General features: G+C 36.8%; 1 protein-coding gene across 3 annotated transcripts in view; it reads right to left on the bottom strand.

The window, feature by feature from the left end:
* Window positions 1-5,002: 5,002 nt before the first annotated feature.
* The window catches only part of LOC149539917 (PH, RCC1 and FYVE domains-containing protein 1-like), a 45,035-nt gene continuing 28,546 nt past the window's right edge, over window positions 5,003-21,491 (bottom strand). For all 3 annotated transcript variants that reach the window (XM_089801132.1, XM_089801133.1, XM_089801131.1), the window contains 2 exons: window positions 5,742-6,130; window positions 5,003-5,573 (listed from right to left, as the gene is read on the bottom strand). In XM_089801132.1, the coding sequence (XP_089657258.1) occupies window positions 5,462-5,573; window positions 5,742-6,130 (501 nt within the window). In that variant the 3' untranslated portion in view covers window positions 5,003-5,461. The remainder of the gene's footprint in view (window positions 5,574-5,741; window positions 6,131-21,491) is intronic.

Here is a 21,491-nt window from a genome sequence, read left to right as displayed (position 1 = left end):
GTGCCAACTGGTCTAGACTCATCCATGCCAAATGTTTTCAGTATCTCCTTGATGTGTTTGGATTAAGTAACCTATATTCCACTTTTTGCTTGATGAACTTGTAAACCAATAAAGAACTTTACCTCACTAGACAGACATTTCAAATACTCTTCTGATTAGCAAATGACTTTCACAACAATTCATTTCCTCCAAATATAGTGTCATCAACAAATATTTTAGCTATCAATACCTTATTTTCAGTTTCACTCTTCAAGTACGGGTTACTATTATCACTAGTTTTGACAAATCTAATTTTGATCAAATAAGAAGTGTCTCTGATCTGGTTCCACAAATCCTTCAGGTTGATCAATGTAGACCTCTTCCTCTAGAATTTCATTTAGAATTGCATACTTAACATCCATTTGGTAGACATTGAATCTTTTTATGCAACATATGCCAATAGTGTTCTCACTCCTTCCAATCATGCAATACGTGCAAAGGTTTCTTGATATTCAATTCCTTCTTCTTGTACATAACCTTTACATACAAGTCTAGCCTTGTTTCTTACAACTCCTTTCTCATTCAACTCATTCCTAAAAATCCACCTTGTTCCAATCACATTCTTGTCTCTAGGTCTCAGTACTATTATCCATGTATTATTCTTCTCAATCTGATATATCTCTTCATTCATTGCATTGATCCAATCTTCATTCCCAAGTGCATATTTTACAGTTCTATTCTCAAACTCACAAATCAAACATGTATTCTCTCAACTTACTTCTTGTCGTGACTCCAGAAATCTCATCTCCAATTATCAAATTATGTGAATGGTCCCTTCTAACGTTCTTTGCTAAAACAAGCTCAATTCTTCATTTTTCAGCATTATCAACACTCGGTTGGGGCTCAACATTTTGCTTGAGGTGCTTTATATGTGGCTTGGGTACTTTAGGCTGTAGCTCGGTTTCTCTTTGTTTTTGCTTGGTGTACCACTGTAGTGACTTGGTTTGGCACATGGGTACAGTATAAGGTGCTTCATCTTGTACATAGACAAATCTATTGTAATCTTCTAGTTCTTTCTTGTACTTCTCATTGTTCTTATTTGCAAACACATCAATTCTTACATTTGCACTAGTGTCAATCACTTTGAACATTTATATGTTTTACTCTAGTAGAGTAGCCAGGGAATAGCCTTTCATCTCCTTTTAAAACAAACTTCCAATTTCTAGCATCCTTATGAATATAACACCTACTTCCAAAGATTTTACGATAACTTAAATTCGGTATGTGTCCATACTAGAGTTCATATGGTGTCTTATATGTTCCTTTCTTCAACTATACTCGATTGAGGGTGTAAACAATGATGCTTATAGCTTCTCTCGAAAACATTTTTGCAACTCCTTTCTCAATTAGTAGTGTTCTAGCACAATCAACATTGGATTTGTTCCTTCTATCTACAATACCATTCTATTATGGAGTTTTAGGTACAAATACTTGTCTTTTAATTCCATGCTCAATAAAAAAAGTTAGTAAATTCATTAGACATTAACTCACCACCTCTATCAGATCTTAAACATTTTAATTGCTTACTAGTTTCCTTCTCCACTCTTACTTTATACCACTTGAACATTTGAAATGCATCACATTTAACTTTTAGAAACATCACAGTCATCATCCTTGAATTATCATCAACAAATAGAATAACGTATCTATCACCATAGTAAATTTCAACTTTCATGGAACCCCAAAGATCAATGTGAACCAATTCCAATATCTCATTAGATGAGAGTGACTTGCTTGAGAAACTTGACTTAGTCATCTTACCAAGTTGACATTATTAACACAACATTATCAGGTTCATGTAAGTTTGGTAAGCCTCACTTTCTTCTTCCTACTCACTTTAATCATATTATCAAAATTTACAGATAGTCTATGCAATAACCATAAATCTTCAACTTTAGCAAATGGGCATGCAATTACAGTAGGATCTGGGTAAAATTGATTACCACTTGTTTGTTCTCCAATTCCAATCAATTCTCCATCAACATCAAAGATATCCGCCTTTCTATTCAAAAACTCCAATCGGTGACCTATGTTATCTAGTTGTGCAACACTCAACAAGTTGTAGTTCATACCTTAAACCCAATAAGCATCACCACATCTAATCTTGTCATTCAACATCAGTGAACCTCTACCTTTCATGAGACATGGAACATCATTTCCAAGCTTAACAAATCCACCATCATACTCTTCTAACTTATCAAACTTATCAATATCACCAATTATGCAATGTGAACAACCACAATCAATAATGCAAGTATTGTTTTTATTAACATGAGATATAAGGGCTTTTTCTTCTTCATACATTTCCTCCTATGAATCTTCTTTCACAACAACATACACAACCTCACCTTTATCATCATCATCTGACCCTGACTCAATGTGCTCTTTCTTAACAATGTAATATGACTTCTTTCCTATGTCTTTGTAATCCTTGTTCCTTCGGTACATGTTCTCTCTCTTGTCATTCTTGTCACTCTCACTCTTGTTACGACATCTAGATGCAATATGACCAACTTCATTACATTTGAAACATATCAAAGGCAATTTACCTTTGAATTTTCCTTTGCCTCTTGGTAGTCTCCTAGCCAATAGTGCTGCAATCTCATCTTCCTCATTTTCATCAAAATCTGAATCACTTTCACATCTGCTACACTTATCCTTCCTTAGACTTCCAATAGTTAGTGATGTCTTTGAAGCATTTTCAACCTTAGGTAAATTGTTATAAAAATTACTCAACTCAAATGTAGTCAATCTTCCGACCAAAGCATCAAGAGTAAGCACATTATCAAGAATAGCTCTGTATTCTTGAATAGATGATACTCTAATAGCATAAATAGGCAACAAAGTTCTCAATACTTAACAACATCTTCATTACTTATGATTCCTCCAACATCTTTGATGGCACTGACCACTTCTTAGATTTGATACTGTATTGTGCAATGTTCTCTCCATCTTTCATTCTCATAACATCAAAGTTTCCTCTTAGGGTCTCAGCTTTAGCTCTCAACACATTTTGATCTCCTCCATTAACAAATACTAGCTTATCCCACACCTCTTATGCAGTAGCATAGTCTTTGATATCATCAAATTCAGCATCATATACAGAAAAAGCAATTTCTATCATTAGATTATTGTGTTATTGTTTTGTCCTCATCCGCTCAACTATCATAGCAGGGGTTGGAGGTATGTATTGGTTGTCCAGATAGAATAATGAATAGTCTCCAATTCCCAACAAGTACAATCTCATCCTGCTTTGCCATGATGAAAGTTATGTTTGTTCAACTTAGGTACGTCTCTTATACATCTTTGGATCTTTAGTCCCTTCAAGCACTTAGCTAAGTAAATTGTTAACTTCATATACCAAGTATCATAATAAACTTCATGACTTCATAACTTGCTTATACATGATCTCAACACTTAATCAAATCATGTAAAACAATCAAATCAACATTACACTATCAAAGTCCAACTCATTAAGTGCCCGTTGAAATCCTTACACTTATCAACACTTTCTTCGTCATTGTATTTTTTTTTTAGCTCTTCATCAATCAAATGATATGACACTCTACTAAATTAGCATAATGTCTTACTAATCAGGCTTGACATCAATGACAACATAACAACGGATATGACTCTTCTACAAACATTATCAATATTATTAGTTGGGGCTAACACATCCTTCTAGGCAATGGAACCCAACTTTGTGCTCACGGTAGCACTCTTTAAAACCTCTTCAACAACTAACACTCTGACCTTGCTCTTAACCTGGTCTTCTCAATCATCTGCATTGTCCTTCCAAAGATCTCCCTTTATTCTTTGGCAACCACTTCAAACAATCATGCCCAGCTCCTCCAAACAACCATGAATAACTAACAGAATAGAAAAAGGAAAAGGATTACAGGCTGCCACGATACAATCTTATCCTTGGGCTCTGATACCATGTTAAAAAACATGGATCAAAGGAGAAATCTAGGCTCAATACTTGCAATTTATAACCAAATACCTAATGAATCATGGCATACAGATAGCTACATTTATCATAGGTAGGTGACTACAGATAAGCTTGGTAGAATCAACATGGGTTGCTGAAGATAATGTTGAGAAATTCAAGGTAGACCTGCAGTTGTTGATGGCCAGTGACTGCACTTGGCTGGCTGGAGCTGAATAATTAATTTATCTGCATCATGAATACCATTAATTATAATGTACATAGATAACCAGGATAACTAATTTACCTCTTGAGCATTGAATATGAATTTCAATGTCTATAATTTTCTCCTGGTTGGCAGAGCATGACTTGCTCCAGATCTAGACAAGCATTCATAGTCATGTGCCATATAACTTTTTCTGTAATCTGTATAATTATTATGTATATTAAAAAACATGTCAGAAACACAAATGATTTATTTTAAGATAGAGGGCAGAGGAAGCGTGAAAGTGATGAAAAATGAAGATATCAAATACGGAGTTTGATCTTCATCAAGTAGTGTACCCTTGGAAATACCATGTGCCACTTTTAGTGTTGCAATCAGAGTTGGACAAAAAATGTAAAGTTCAGTAACAACGTATGGCACATGACAAACAACAAAAAGTGGTTGTCATGTAGCCGCATTCTTGAAATGAATATATGAGAACTGTGATGAATTGACAATCTTCGTTTAGCTTTAAAGGCCTGACAAAGAAAACCACAGAAAAAGTAAAATCAATAGCCTCAGATCATTTTTTTACACTAAGGAACCAGAAATTTATTAATCTCAGGTTGCATTTTCTCCTTAGCAAGGCATCGCATCATAATCAATGATATTTATAAGTGTTGTTGACAGCCTTTTATACAGAAATAAAGGTGAAGAAGGCCAAAAACCTTGGTATTGGAGATCAAGGATCCACAAATAGATATTAGGACAGTAATAGTCACTTTCTAAACTTAGCACATAGAAATGAGGTAAACCTTTAGAACAACAAATTTATTTACAACAGCCGAGTGATATTAACTGATAAATGGCATGGAATGCAAATGTAGACAAACATATATTTACAAATATGTGTTTCATTTTACAAGCTCTGGTCTTGTATTCTTTAGAGTATTTGATTTTTACAGTCTGCAAGGCAATGGGTGATAGGAAACATTGAAGACAGTCACCTAAGTCTTCCAACCTAAAACTAGAAGATGTTATATTCCTTCATTTCTCTGTAAGAGCACTAAAGACTTTCAAGTAGATCGTGTACCTCTTCAGAGCAACCTAATAGCTATATTTACAGTACAGAATTTAACAAAATTCATTTGGCATCTAGCTGTAATATAGTAGCCTATCAAAGAATGTTACTGTCATGTCCGTTAAATGTGCCTTGCAAATTCAGAATCAGAAACTGAATAGACTGAATAGACAGAGAGCCATGGGATGGTATCATCTTCCTCCCGCTGTCAGATTTCAGTCACAGAACTGTCAATTCCATGTAAGTTGTATTTTTCAGTTACTCTCCCATGATTTTCTGACCACCATACTTTCGCTTGTTGCTCACTAAATCTTTTTCGGCTGCATGACAATATAATCATTATACATAAAATGTTCTGAAGTTTCAAAAGTCACTGCAGACCCAGGTAAATAAACCAACTTTTATAGTTTTAAACTTTTAAGCTATTGAAAAAGACCATTTCCATTAGATTTATATAAGTGAAAAGGAACTGGTCAAGTGACAAATACCTGAATCTCACACGTTTAAGGTATTTTGTACCATCTGGAAGTGACAAAAGAGTAAGGTATACACCAGTTTCATCTTCCTCAACCTTCTCTATCTCTGCATTGTGCCCATTATCCACTTCCATTTTGGGGAATCTTAAGTAGTTGTAATCTGATGATCTTGTAGTTCCTAGAGCTGAAATTCTGTTGACCTCATTTCCTGTGCACACTTTCTCATTGCTTTTATTAACTCCTGTGGTTGGAGACAAAATTGGATTGTGATTGAAAACCTCTTGGTGGTCAACTGCTAAAGCAATATTCGAAATAGCTGATTTTAGTATTACATTCGAGGCCAATTTTGAGCTGCGACCATTATGAATATGTTCTGGTAATTTCTCTGCCATTTCCTTCAACTAGAAAAATAGGCAGGCACAACAGTAGCACTTGAATTAGTTTATGTTCAAATAAATTTTCAGATTACATTTAGTAAGATTTAAGTTACTAATTTTTAGTATTGCTTTTTCCATTTCCCCACAAGGAAAGAACATACACTTTGAAACTATTTCCATTCATCAACAGGAAAGAGTTCACTCATGGAATGTGAATCTAATAGAAATAAAAACACGGACATACAAAAATGATCTTATTAAGTTGAGAAACATAAAGTCTAAGAATGATGAGCATGGAAGCTAATAAAGATTCAGATCTTCCCAGGTCAGGACTTAGAAACAAGAAATAGTATGCAACACCACTAAATATTACACATATTTCCAGAGTTTAGCAGATTTGCAATCGAAGTTGAAATAAAGTGGTAGATATTTGAAGCAAATGCAATGTGAATGATGAATTAATATTACTGAGAATTCACCAAGCCCTTATAGTGTCAAGGTATTGATTACAGAACTGAAAAATATATATAAAAAAAACTATGTTTGAAACTTTAAAATGCAAATAAATAAAAGGTACCAACAAATAACATAAACAAACTTAAAGAAGAACAAATGTAAGTGCTTAACACAATGAATTCAATATGCTATCAACACATTGATTCCATAATCCATCTGATAGACTGATAATCATGGTATCCAGCACGATTTATTCATCTCTCAACCTTTCATTGATCTTTACATTGTAAGGAGAGGTGACTTGCATGTAATAGCTGAGGTATGTTAAAAAAATTGCTGCATCAAGCATACTATAAATAATAAATCATGATAACAAGAGGAAAGTATGACATTCTGCTCATAAAGACATCATGAGTATCAGGAAGTTGGTAAAATAAATCACAGGAATTATTATTGTTCTTTTTCTGAATCAGGTTGCTTCTATGGATTTGATCTCAAATGGAAGATGCCTCGGTATTCTGATTTGAACAGCCCAAATTGCTCAAAGGATTAAGAAAAAGTTGAAGGCTGTGGACAAAACTCTCAACAAGTGGTAAGAACATATTTCCTAATACATGTTGGGATCATTTCTCTCCAATATGTAATTCATTGACTTCAATTAGAATGATGAACCATCATGAAGAGTGTGCAGAAATTTTTAACTTGAGGAATCCTATTTTTTTATCATGCATGAAACTTATGTCTAAAAGCTCTTCTTTCAATGTCATGATAAATGTCGTACTAGAAGCCAGAACCAAATGCCCCACCATGAAAAGCTGATAGCATCATGTTTTTTTTGAGCAAGGGGCTCCAATATATTAAGCAAATTCCAACAACATGCAAGCCTATATCCGAAAGAAGAAAGAAAAAAACTAAAAGAGATCCTCGATCAAGTTTTTATTTCCTATGGCTAGCTAGAGATTTGAATGCATCAAATAAACATATATGTCAAGAAGCCAGTCTGCCAAAGAGAAATCCATTCTTGAATCAAGCATTTAGTGCATGTTGAGTAGGATAACATTCTTGTTAGAAAGATGTGAAACAAAACCTGAGGTTCCCTTATTTGATGGAATAAAATTAGAATACTCTCTAGGAACCCAATTTGCTCTTCAATAAAGGATTTCTTCTGGGCAAGTATCCCTGTCAACTTGAGGACAAAGTCCTATTTACAACCAGCTTGTGCTTTTAATGACACATCCTAGGGTTGTCCAAGTATCTTTAAAAAGTGGCAGATGAGGAAATCCCATCCAATAAACAAAACATCCCAGACATCAAGGATATGTGCCTAGTTTCCCCTAAAAAACAACCATTGGGAACATTGGTTCCAGCAAGTAGAAGACATAGAAAAGACAATCTTGAAATACAAATCACAGTTTCTAACAATTCATGTTTTCCAAGCCGATTGATGATTCTCCCCTGCTACCCATCTCTACAAGGTCTTTCCATCTTATCACTAGCCATTATGCACTCTTCAAATGGTTAGCCACATGATCCAGAACAGATAACTTGTTTTGGAGACTACAACTCTTGTACGATAGGTTATTTCTGAGCCACTCTAATAACCAACACCTCACCATATCCTATAGTGGTTGCATACATGGGATATTTCCATCAGAACCACATTGACTTTGTTCCCAACTTTCAAAAAAGTCCATTGTTCTTCCTTCAGCCAAGATGAACTTTAAAACCAGTGACTGACTCAATATCAATTATTTCTCTCCTCAACCATCTACAGATACAGAGAAAGCTTCTTCACAGCTCCAAGATATAACTCTCAAATCAACATTGTTTGAAACTTGTCCACTTGTTTCATTGCCTTGCATACATTCCATTCGTAAACTAGGGTTCGTAGCAGCTGCACTTTCAGAAACTCATCCTCTACTTTCTTGATAGTTGATACAGCCACTTTATTACACTTTTCTACAAACTATGATTTTTTTCCGTGCAGATCATCAAATTTTGGAGTTTGTTTCCTCATATGGAGATCCATTTGGCATCGAAAGGCATTTTTTTGTGTTGGCAATACTCCATTCCCAAGGGTTCCAACTCATCTCTACAACATTTAGACTACATCCATCTTAGAGATCTGAGTTTAAAATGGATATTCAAGACATGGTATCTGCAAAATCAGCTCAAAACTAAGCTAAAGTCATATGGATCTATTTGACACAAGGCATCTGCAAAATCAAATCTGAGAAAGAATACTATAGTTAACTGCTTTTTAGGTAGAAGTAGAAGTTGATATCCTTGAGCTTAACAACAACATCAATCGCAAGGGTCTTGAAAAGTGCACAAGATGCAGGGTCTTTTGGCTAACACAAACTCCATTTTGATTCAATGATTGTGCGATACCATTATGCATATGGAGTACTATTTAATGTAGCTCACTCATCTTAATATGAGGAGATGATCCAAGCTACATACAAGGGACTGGTATATTATAAACTGCCTGGTTATGAAAAGCTTCACACAAGTCTAATTGAAAAAGAAAGAAAGAACGAATAAAGCAACAAATTGTACCAATTAAAAGTGTGATCTACAAAGGGATGTGGTATTGTGGTAGATGGTCGTATAGGTCCACCTTTCAAAATATCATGGTAACATACACCAAATATCCTTTTTTTTTAAAGGCAATAGAATATTCATGGAAAGAGACGAAGGTAGAATCCCTTTACAAGCGTGCAACAACATCCAAGAGGTGAGGCATCACTTATAGTCCAAATTGTTATAGATGTTTCCCTTTTTTCAATAAGAGGAATTTTCATATAAACAAACATATATTTCAGAGGCTATGTTGTGTGCATTCATTTTCAAATCTCATTGAATACGAATGTTTGTATGTAATCATGAATACAGATGTTCGAATGTAATCATCACCGCATGCAATCCACTAATAGAAAATTTGCCAAGATGGAGCTTCTCAAACCTATCTGACCTAGAGATGCATCCTTGGCCAAATTTGGGGAATCCTTGGCCGGAAATGTCTCAAGGATGCTAGGAGGCCTTAGAAATGTCCCCCACCATCCCCAAAAGTCGCAATAAAAAAATACTTATGGAAACTTGGAAGTGCTAGGGGAAGACTGGCAATCTTCTACGTACTCTAGCTAGTTCACCAATTCTTTTAAAGAACATAAAATATTAAAAAAAAATGAAGACCTATGGGGGCCCAAAATCCTTTGTATAACACGTAAACCTAAAAACCTAAGTTGTTGATTCAGGTTCGGGGACGGAATTGGATTCGAGTTCAGGTTCATGGGTTCAAGCAAATTTGTTTTTTCCTGTTGGGGTTCGTAGGTGGGTTTGTATATATATATATATATACAAAAAAAAGGTGCATAATTTGCAAAACTAAGTCATTTCACAATATGAATATATGTTGCTTGATCATTGATCAATGCCAAATGTCAAAGATAAACATTAAATACTCGTTCATTAATCTATCTTCACGATTGTAAAGAAAATCATACATTGAATTACTAAGTTGCAAAATGAAATTGCAAAACATCGACTATTTCATCAAATAATAAAGTTTCAAACATAATGATAAATGACAATTGTTTAGTAGTTTACCAATGAACATAGTATCAAATGCCCTTCAAGGGTCAAATGGGTCATTGAAAAATGAGGGATCAATGGCTTCATCCCCAAATGTAACTATATCTAGATCCTTATCATTGGAACCCAAACCGGTTCCACTTGTCCCAAATGCTGCTATGTCATCCTCCTCAACATGAGAGATTAGATGAATGAAATGTTTTTTATTAGGTTCCTTTTAGGGTTACATAAATAAAATATTTAAAAAACACTCTTTAGAGTTGTTTTATTTCACATTTTGGACCCTATTGTTCTGGGTCCTCTTGGATTCATCATGGGTTCTTTTGGGTTTGCTCCAATCCGGACCCAGGCGATCTCATAGTCCGAAATCTGGACCATACCTGAACCCAAAACGAACCCGGATGTGACTCCGGAGCAATCCAGGCGACGGGGTGCAAACTCGATTATAAAGCTAAAAACAACATTATAACATTCAAAATTAAGAAAAATAGCTCATTTGTGCCATTTCGCAAATTGTAAAGAGCTGAAGGAAAAAGAGAAAACCTATGAGAAACTAAGTTGAAAAGAAGGAAACAGAAGTGATCAAGGGGGAAAAACAAGAAAAAGTATCAATCATTTAAGGAAAATTCATTATTTTTGGTTTAATTTTACAAACTCCTTTGCATTTTTCCTTTGTATTAAATCTTATGTTTGCACTTGCAATTGTCATTTACATTTCAATCAAAATAACAAAACAATGAGCACTCAAGACAGTTACGGTTAAGAAATTGAAATTGAACAAGCATACCATGGAAATTCTTAAATAAGTGTGAATGTTTCACGAACACCTAGTTTACAGATCCATTTTGTAAAGTTTTTGCAAATTCCAAAGTGAGTCAAACTTAGATTGTACCTTTCTTTATCTGCTGTAGATAATCTTCAATAGACAGTCTTGTTTGAATGAAACAATATAATTCTAGAAATGCTTATAATTCCTGCAATTCATCTTAGGGCAGTATTGATTTAAGGAGAAGACTTCAATGTGTTGTGTGACTTAAACCTTCAACCATACCCTACCAAAAGAGCATGTCCCTTGAAGGGACATGACCCTCTCTAGGTTGGCCTAGTATTCTCCCTCAAAATTGCCGCCCAAGTAATGATCATGCTAATTAACTTAACTAAAACAAGTTAATGTTAACATAATTAGTTACTCCAAGGGGAGTTGATCATGTCTAGAGAGAATAGTATAAATACATTAGGCATTTCATAAGGTATTTAATCAATGCTAAGGTTTGTGCAATTTGCACATTCAGACCAGTATGAAATCACAGTTATAGTTTTAACACTCCCTCTTAACTTGATATTCATACTGAGAGATAACATATCTAGCATCATCAATTACGATGAATAAGCATAGAATGATACTTTATATCTATCTGAATCTTCTTTTTAGCATGTGGTATTATTGAACACATGATCCTTGTGATGTCCCCTTCTAGCTAGAGACATCACTTTAGCTGGTGATTAGCCTATCAGAGACCCTCGTAGGCTAATAAGATTGGATAGAGGGTCACCTTGGTGTGGAGATCCTCCAAGGACCAAAGTAGAGTACTCTTCTGGGTTGCCAGAGATTGTTTATGATGAGGTTTCCTTTGAGTTTGGCTTGGTCAGGCTATTTTTAGCAGTTTTGGAGTTATAAAGATAGACCCCTGCTATTTTTAGAAAAGGGGTATGGTCATATGCAGTTCTATCATGTTAGCTCCCAGTCCAAACAACATTGAAAAATGTTGATTAATAATGGAGATATTAATGTTTATTTAGTTAAAATAAACATTATTGGTTTTGAGCCTATATTGTTAAGTTATAATATATAACTTAAGTGAGGGTCATGATTTCATAAAAGGGGCCATTGTTTCAATTAATTGTGGGTCCAAGCTTATGGAAAAATTAAAAGGGATTTTCTAAGTTTTAATGTAATAACATTTTTTATGTTATTATTATATCTTTTATCCCACATTGAGCGTGGAGACTCATTCTGGAGTCGAGGAGTCCTTATAAACAAACCTTGTCTTCCTTCAAGAGCAGGTTATGAGAAGTGCTTAAAAACTTTGCCTTGTGAAATTTCTTGAAGTTGTGGCAACAAGGGTTTCTACAAGTTGGAGAAGAATTCAAACTGTGGAGGACATAGTATCTTCAGAGTTGATGCAATTTGAGAGTGTGAAATATCACTTGAATTTTGCTTGTGAGTTGACTTCATTCTGGAGTCAATATGGTGTTTAGTAGGAAAGAATTGGATGAATCTGTTACAAGTTGGAAGGGGTTATAACAGCAGCTACAGTGCTGTGAACAGTACAGCGCTACAGTGAATTAAAAATCAGAGATTTAATATTGCAGTTTTTGATAGGCGTTGCCCAAGGAGGAAGCAACCAGCAGCGTGGTTGCGTATCGGAGACAAAAATCAGGTTTTTTTCAACTATTAATGATGATGTTTTTAATGTATGCTTCCAGCAATAAGTATTATGAGCCATCTGAATAAATGAATTTGATTAGCATTATAATCAGATTTGAGTTATAATTTGAGGTAGATTAGTTTTCAATATTTGTATTTTCTTTTCATCAACTCAAAAACCCAAAAACAGCGTAAAACATTCAAAAACAAACCAAAAACAATTATTACACCCAGGGAAACAAACAGTGATCAGCGTAGAGCCTATTTGGGGTTCTTACATTGGTATCAGAGCCTCATTCCTGCCATCCTGAGGGTTTGGGGAGTCATATGCAGCCACCGGAAATTGGACCACACAGGTACCATACTCGTAGGAGAGCTCTAATTGAAAGAGAACAGTTACAGGAAACAAGAAATATGGAAGAGAGGCATGATGGTAGTCCACCTAGAAACAGCAGGAATAATGATGATCAAGATACCAGAGAATTCTACCGTGCTATGGTTACAGGGCAGCAGCAGATGGCACAGGCATTACAGGCACTCACTACTATGGTAGAAAGGATGAACCCACCTGTTAGACAAAATGGGGAGCCGGGAGAACAGGGAGATAACAGGAGTGCTACAGGTAATCAGAGACCACAACGGACCCATTCCAGAACAGCTGATAGGCCTACACGCCCTACATTTGTTCCGAAGGAGCCAAAAGAAGCTCCGGTAGAGGAGGCGACAGGAGACCCCATATTCGCAGATGCACACATGGCTGCAAATGATGAATGGGAATTATTAGCTCCACAGGTTCGGGAGAGGATGACCTTTGAACGCTTTGTAAATCAGAGGAGAGAGCATTACAGGTCACTCAGACAAGATAGGAGGCCTAGAGGTCAAAATAGTGAGCTGAAGAGGGCTACAGGCAAGCTTACTATGCCTACATTTGATGGGAGTGGTAAGATGACAGCTCAAGCTTGGATTCATAAGCTTGACACATTTTTGGCACTGAGGCCAATGACAGAGATTGAAGCTATCAAATATGCCACCTTGCATTTGGAGGGAATAGCACATGATTGGTGGTACCATGGTATGGTAACACTTCAGCATAACCAAGTGACAGAATACCAGGACTTCGTGGATAGGTTGGTTGAAAGATTTGACAAAAAAGATCCACAGATTTACTTCCGGGACTTAGCACAGCTGAAACAAACAGGCAACTTGGAGTATTTCATTGGTGAATTTCAGCGGTTGGCAGTCATGGTGCCAAACATTTCAGAGCATAGATTGATAGTTCTTTTCATTGAGGGCCTATCCGAACCACTGAGAGGTTGGATAAAGGTATTTGATCCTATTTCTTTACAGGAAGCGATGAAAAAGGCAAGAAGTATGGAACATACAGTCCCAACAAACAAATTTCAGTCCAAAGGAGCATCTTCTAGTAAGAATAACAAACCATTTTATAAAAAACCAGAGAGGACTGATTTTAAAAATGATTCTAAAGATAAAACTCCAGCACCTTTTGACAAGGAAACATTAAACGATTTGAGGAAGAAAAAATTATGTTTCTACTGTAAGGGACCCTATGATGCAAACCATGATTGTCCTCTTAGGCCAAAGGGAAAAGCTAACAGAGTTATGTGGGCATACTATGAGGAATCAGAATCAAATAATTCAGATCAGCAGTCTGATATAGAGGAAATAGATGGTGAAAAAGAGGAAGACAAGGCTGAAAACTTGTCTAAAATGGAGTCCAAGGATGGGGAAGGAGATGGGCAACTTAGGGAAGCTCGTCTCACTAGTATTAAGCAAGAAGGGTCATTCCGGATGAGAGGAGTACTCGCTGGACAGCGAGTCATAACCTTGGTTGATACAGGTGCCACTCATAATTTCATTGATGCTAGGATGGTGGAGAAGTGTGGCATACAAACAGAGGAGTTTGGGGGAATTAGAGTGAGGGTAGCGGATGGCTATGTCCTCAAATGTGATCGTAGGATCACTGGACTCCCATTGAAAGTTAATAATTATGACTTTAAGGCAGATTTTTATGTTGTACCTATGGGAGATACAGATATAGTTCTTGGGATGAGTTGGTTGCACGATATTGGTGAGTTCATTCTTAACCTCAAGGAGATGGAGATGAGGTTTAAAGTGAATGGGAAGACACATATTCTTAAGGCAATCAGGGACAGTGATCTCAGGATGGTCTCTTTTCGTAGAATGGCTAGATTGATTCGACATGATCAGGTAGAGTGGGCAGCAGAGTGCATGTTGATGCCATCACAGGAGGGACAGCATAAGATTGAATATCCTCCTGATATTCAGGAGCTTAGAATTAAACACTCTAAGGTGTTCAGTGACATTCCACCAGGTAGACCACCAGACAGAGGTATTGAGCACATCATTGAGTTAGAGGAGGGGGCTAAGCCCATCATGATTACACCTTACAGGCATCCGAAGAGGTTGAAGGATGAAATTGAGAAAACCATAAAGGAGTTACTTGCTATGGGCCACATTAGACCAAGTAAGTCTCCTTTTGCTTCTTCAATGGTGTTAGTAAAGAAGAAGGATGGGACATTGAGGATGTGCATTGATTACAGAGTGCTTAATAGGAAGACGATTAAAAACAGATACCCCATTCCCAGGATCGATGAGTTGATAGATGAGCTTCATGGAGCTTGCTTCTTCTCAAAGATAGATTTGAGATCAGGTTATCACCAGATCAGAGTTAGAGAGCAGGATATCAAGAAGACGGCCTTTAGATGTCATTGTGGCCATTTTGAGTTTGTAGTTATGCCATTTGGGCTAACTACCGCACCTGCCACTTTTCAGGCAACAATGAATAGGGTTTTCCATCCTCAGTTGAGAAGATTTGTACTTGTCTTCTTCGATGATATCTTGGTATATAGTAGATCTTGGGAGGAGCACTTGGTTCACCTGGACACGGTGCTGGGTATATTGGACAGAGAATCCTTGTATGCAAAGGAGTCGAAGTGTGATTTGGGCATGACAGAGTTGTTGTACTTGGGTCACATCATCAGTGCAGAGGGCGTGTGCATGGATCCTGAAAAGATTCGTGCCATTGTGGAGTGGCCTTCACCGGTGAACCTTACACAGTTGAGGGGCTTTCTAGGACTATGTGGTTTCTACAGAAGGTTTGTGGATGGATATTCCAGGCATGCGGCACCCTTGACAGATTTGATGAGAAAGGGAGCTTTCTTATGGACTCTTGAGGCACAGGAGTGTTTTGAGAAATTTAAGGGGTTGATGACTTCTTGTCCAGTGTTAGCATTACCAGATTTCAGCAAACCTTTTGAGCTACATTGTGATGCTTCCGGAGAGGGCATTGGAGCGGTGCTTATGCAGGAGAAGCACCCTATTGCTTATGAGAGCAGGAAATTGAAAGGGCCAGAGCGGAGCTTCAGCATATATGATAAGGAGATGTTAGCCATTATGCATGCTTTGGCCAAATTCAGGCAATATTTGGTAGGTAGCAAATTTTGTATCAAAACCGACCATAATAGCCTAAGACACTTTTTGGGGCAGCGAGATCTCAATGATAGGCAGCAAAAGTGGGTGAGCAAGTTACAGTCCTATGACTTTGACATTACATATTTTAAGGGGACACAGAATGTAGTTGCTGATGCCTTATCACATAGGCCCCATTTGAGCTTATTGACAGACATATCGGAGGATTGGAGACACTTGATCCTTGCAGAGTATGCAAAGGACACTTGGGCAACTGGATTCATAGATGGGACTATTCAGGACAGTAGATACACCCTTGTGAATGAGCTCATCATTTACAAAGGACGAATATTTTTGGTCCCAGGATCAGTAGTGAGGAGGGTGGTTTTGAAATCTTTTCATGATTCACCTATGGCAGGACATCCTGGTTTCTACAAGACATACCGACAGATTAGAGAGCGATTCACATGGAAAGGGCTCAAAGCAGAGGTACTTCAATATGTTAGGGAGTGTCCCACTTGCCAGCAGAATAAGCAAGAACACTCCTATCCAGCCGGTTTACTTCAGCCACTTCCGATTTCTGATAGGAAGTGGGAGTGTTTGTCTATGGACTTCATCACAGGACTGCCTAGAGCCCAAGGCAGAGACTACATATATGTGGTTGTGGATCGCCTTACGAAGTTTGCACACTTCTTTCCGATCACTGCTGCATACACTGCTACACAGGTGGCAGAGTTGTTCTTCAAAGAGATTCAGATTACACGGCTTACCTCGGAGCATTGTAAGTGACAGAGACAGCAGGTTTATGAGTCACTTTTGGTAGGAGCTATTCAGGTTGTGTGCGACAGAGCTCACTCCGAGTACTAGCTACCACCCTCAGACAGATGGTCAAACAGAGATAGTAAACAAATGGGTGGAGGGATATCTCAGAAATTATATAGCAGGGCAACAGAGGGCATGGGTAAAATGGATTTATCTCTATGAGTATTGCTACAATACCACTTATCACATGTCTATTCAGATGTCACCCTTTATGGCCCTGTATGGGTATGAGGCACCCAATTTTATGGATCTACTTTTGAGTGACAGTAGAGTGCCCAGTGCAGGTGATTTGTTACAGGAGAGTCAAGACCTTGTTAAGACTCTCAAAGATAATCTAAGGCACAAAATCAGCAAAAGCAGTATGCAGATCAGAAGAGGACTGAGCGGACTTTTGAGGTTGGAGACATGGTGTATCTTATGTTGCAGCCTTACTGTCAATCCACTCTCAAGAAGAGTGGTGCCGAGAAACTCAAGCCACGATACTATGGTCCATTTAGGATTATCAGGAAAGTGGGAGAGGTGGCTTATGAGTTAGACTTGCCGGTGGAGAGCAAGGTGCACAATGTTTTTCATGTGTCACGCCTCAAAAAGGCACTAGGGCATCATATTGTGCCTTCTACAGTACTACCACCCCTGGATGATGAGGGAAAACTTGTTTTGATACCGGAGGCTATCATTGATTTTAGAGAGAGGAACTTGAGGAAACGTACCATCCGAGAATATTTGGTGAAGTGGAAGGATTTGCCGGTAGAGGATGCTACTTGGGAGAGCGAGGAGATTTTACAGCATCCAGAGTTGAGATTGCTTGAGGACAAGCAATTTCAGGGAGGGCGGACTGTGATGTCCCCTTCTAGCTAGAGACATCACTTTAGCTGGTGATTAGCCTATCAGAGACCCTCGTAGGCTAATAAGATTGGATAGAGGGTCACCTTGGTGTGGAGATCCTCCAAGGACCAAAGTAGAGTACTCTTCTGGGTTGCCAGAGTTTGTTTATGATGAGGTTTCCTTTGAGTTTGGCTTGGTTAGGCTATTTTTAGCAGTTTTGGAGTTATAAAGATAGACCCCTGCTATTTTTAGAAAAGGGGTATGGTCATATGCAGTTCTATCATGTTAGCTACCAGTCCAAACGACATTCAAAAATGTTGAGTAATAATGGAGATATTAATGTTTATTTAGTTAAAATAAACATTATTGGTTTTGAGCCTATATTGTTAAGTTATAATATATAACTTAAGTGAGGGTCATGATTTCATAAAAGGGGCCATTGTTTCAATTAATTGTGGGTCCAAGCTTATGGAAAAATTAAAAGGGATTTTCTAAGTTTTAATATAATAACATTTTTTATGTTATTATTATATCTTTTATCCCACATTGAGCGTGGAGACTCATTCTGGAGTCGAGAAGTCCTTATAAACAAACCTTGTCTTCCTTCAAGAGCAGGTTATGAGAAGTGCTTAAAAACTTTGCATTGTGAAATTTCTTGAAGTTGTGGCAACAAGGGTTTCTACAAGTTTGAGAAGAATTCAGACTGTGGAGGACATAGTATCTTCAGAGTTGATGCAATTTGAGAGTGTGAAATATCACTTGAATTTTGCCTGTGAGTTGACTTCATTCTGGAGTCAATATGGTGTTTAGTAGGAAAGAATTGGATGAATCTGTTACAGGTTGGAAGGGGTTATAACAGCAGCTACAGTGCTGTGAATAGTACAGCGCTACAATGAATTAAAAATCAGAGATTTAATATTGCGGTTTTTGATAGGCGCTGCCCAAGGAGGAAGCAACCAGCAGCGTGGTTGCGTATCGGAGACAAAAATCAGGGTTTTTTCAACTATTAATGATGATGTTTTTAATGTATGCTTCCAGCAATAAGTATTATGAGCCATCTGAATAAATGAATTTGATTAGCATTATAATCAGATTTGAGTTATAATTTGAGGTGGATTAGTTTTCAATATTTGTATTTTCTTTTCATCAACTCAAAAACCCAAAAACAGCGTAAAACATTCAAAAACAAACCAAAAACAATTATTACACCCAGGGAAACAAACAGTGATCAGCGTAGAGCCTATTTGGGGTTCTTACAATCCTATGTCATATTACTATTATCTATAATATGACACATCACTTACACTAGTGATAACAGTATTGCAATGAATACAATATACAGGATAATATCTGGAGAATAAATAAATTCTTCATTTATCCAAGTTGTGACTCATAGCTACTGGTATTCCTATATCACAACATGATCTTGAGTTAAGATCTACCAGAATATAAGATAAACTTCAGAGAATAATAAAATTCTTCCTTTATCCAAATTGTGATTTATAGACATAGCAATGTCTACTTCACAATGTGATCTTGAACTCATCTAGATCTTTTAGTAGAACTCTACTGTTTAGCACATTATCTAAGAGATCGTCATCTCTCATAATGTTGTTCATACAAGTGTTCATTATCTCAGAGATCGTCACCTCTAAAATAATGAATAGAAATGGTGGAGCCCATAACAGTCAATAGCTTGACAATAAAACTATTTTATTAATAATTTAAAAAATACAAATGAATTACAATTCAACCATACCAAGTCTTTTCCTGAAGTGATCTATCTTCACTCTAGAGAGAGGTTTGGTGAGAATATTTGTTGTTTGATCTACCATATCTCTTACATAATGGTAAAGAATTTTAATATGCTTGGACCTGTCATGGAAAACTGAATTCACCGAAAGCTTGATGGAACTTTGATTATCACAATTATTAATCGTAGGATTCATGGCTTCACCAAATAATCCTACAAGTAACTTTCTAAGCCAAACTGCTTCCCGAGAGGCCATCCCTGTTGCAATGTATTCGACTTCTGTGGAGCTTTGCACTACTAAAGACTGTTTTCTGCATATCCAAGATATCATTGCTGATCCTAAACTAAAACAACATCTTGAAGTACTTCTTCTATCCTTAACACTTCCACCCCAATCTGAGTCTATGAATTCATGTAAATCCAAGTCAACTTTCTCATATTTGAGCCCAAGGTTAAGAGTGTCTTGTAAGTATCTCATAATGTGTTTGACTGCAACTAGGTGAATCTCCTTTGGCTCACACATAGACTGACTTAAGGCATTAACAGCATAGCATATATCAGGTCTTGTATTTACCAAGTACATCATAAGGGACCCAATCATCTGTCTGTAGAGAGTAGAATCTATGGAAGGTGATTCTACTGCTGCTTCTTTAAGTTTATGTAGATTAGTTGCAATTGGAGAAGACATAGACTTGCAATTCCACATTCCAGATCTCTTCAAAATATCTAATGTATACTTCCCTTGATTAAGTATAATGTTGTCAGAATTTTGTTGTACTTCCAGTCCTAAGAAGTAATGAAGGAGCCCCAAGTCTTTCATCTCGAATTCTCTAATTAGATTGTTCTTGCATTGATCTATGAGATGATCATCACTTGTTATTAATAAATCATCAACATACAGTATCAAAATTACCATATCATCTTTATCCCTTTTATAATATATTTTTGGATCGGCTTTATTTTTGGAGAATCCTAAGCCGGTGAGATAATTGTCAATTCTTTCATACCAAGCCCTTGGAGCCTGTTTAAGCCCATAGAGAGCTTTCTTAAGCCTGCAAACAAAAAGTTAGGATCATGAGTTTCAAATCCTTCAGGTTGCTCCAAATATACCTCTTCTATAATCTTTCCATTCAGGAATGTTGTTTTTACATCCATTTGATGTACTTTCCATCCCTTTGATGCTGCAATAGCTAGGGCTGCTCTTATAGAGGTGTATCTGGCAATAGGAGCAAAGGTTTCTTCATAATCAATCCCTTCTTTCTGAGAGAATCCCCTGGCTACAAATCTGGCTTTGTATTTTTTCTATGCTACCATCAGCAGCATGCTTTATTTTAAATATCCATTTGGAAGAAACAACAGATTTTCCTTCAGGTCTTGGAACAATTTCCCAAACATCATTCTTCATAATAGATTGGTATTCTTCTATCATAGCATCTTTCCAAGATGTATGTTTAATAGCATCTAAATCATTGGTTGGTTCTGATTTAGACAAATCATTCATGTTTCTTGTATAATTAGAAAATCTTTTGGGTCTTTTGCTTTCTCTGACTATTCCCGATGGTGCAACGAATTCTTGTGCTTTCTCTACTGTTTTAATGGCCCAAAGTGGTCTTTTCTTAAAATTTTGAGTTTCTTCAAGATTTGAGATTTTGAATTTCATCTTCAATTTCTTCAATGTTCTCCCTCTAAGACTCAAATTCAATATTTCTTTCAGAACTAGGTAAGGGAGAGGGTTCTTCAAAACTTAGGGCTCTTTTGAATGCTAAATCTTCTTCAAAAATTACATCCCTACTAAGTTCAATATTTTTCTGACCAGGTATGAAAATCCTATATGCTTTAGATGTTTCACTATACCCTACAAAAATACCTTTCCTCCCGAAGGGTTCTAACTTAGTTCTCTTTTCTTTTGGAACATGTATATAAACTGGGCACCCAAAAATCCTAAGATGACTTATATTGGATTTAACCTTAGTATAGACTTCTTCAAGAGTTTTATCTCTAAGGTAGGAGTGACAACTTTTGTTTTGAATATAGACAGCAGTACAAGAGGCTTCTGC

This window comes from Cupressus sempervirens, chromosome 9 (genome assembly GCF_028749045.1).
Source record: "Cupressus sempervirens isolate cs-2001-9-10 chromosome 9, ASM2874904v1, whole genome shotgun sequence".
Taxonomy (NCBI): domain Eukaryota; kingdom Viridiplantae; phylum Streptophyta; class Pinopsida; order Cupressales; family Cupressaceae; genus Cupressus; species Cupressus sempervirens.
Note: the sequence above shows the minus strand (reverse complement) of the source record. Positions and strands in the feature narration are given on the sequence as shown.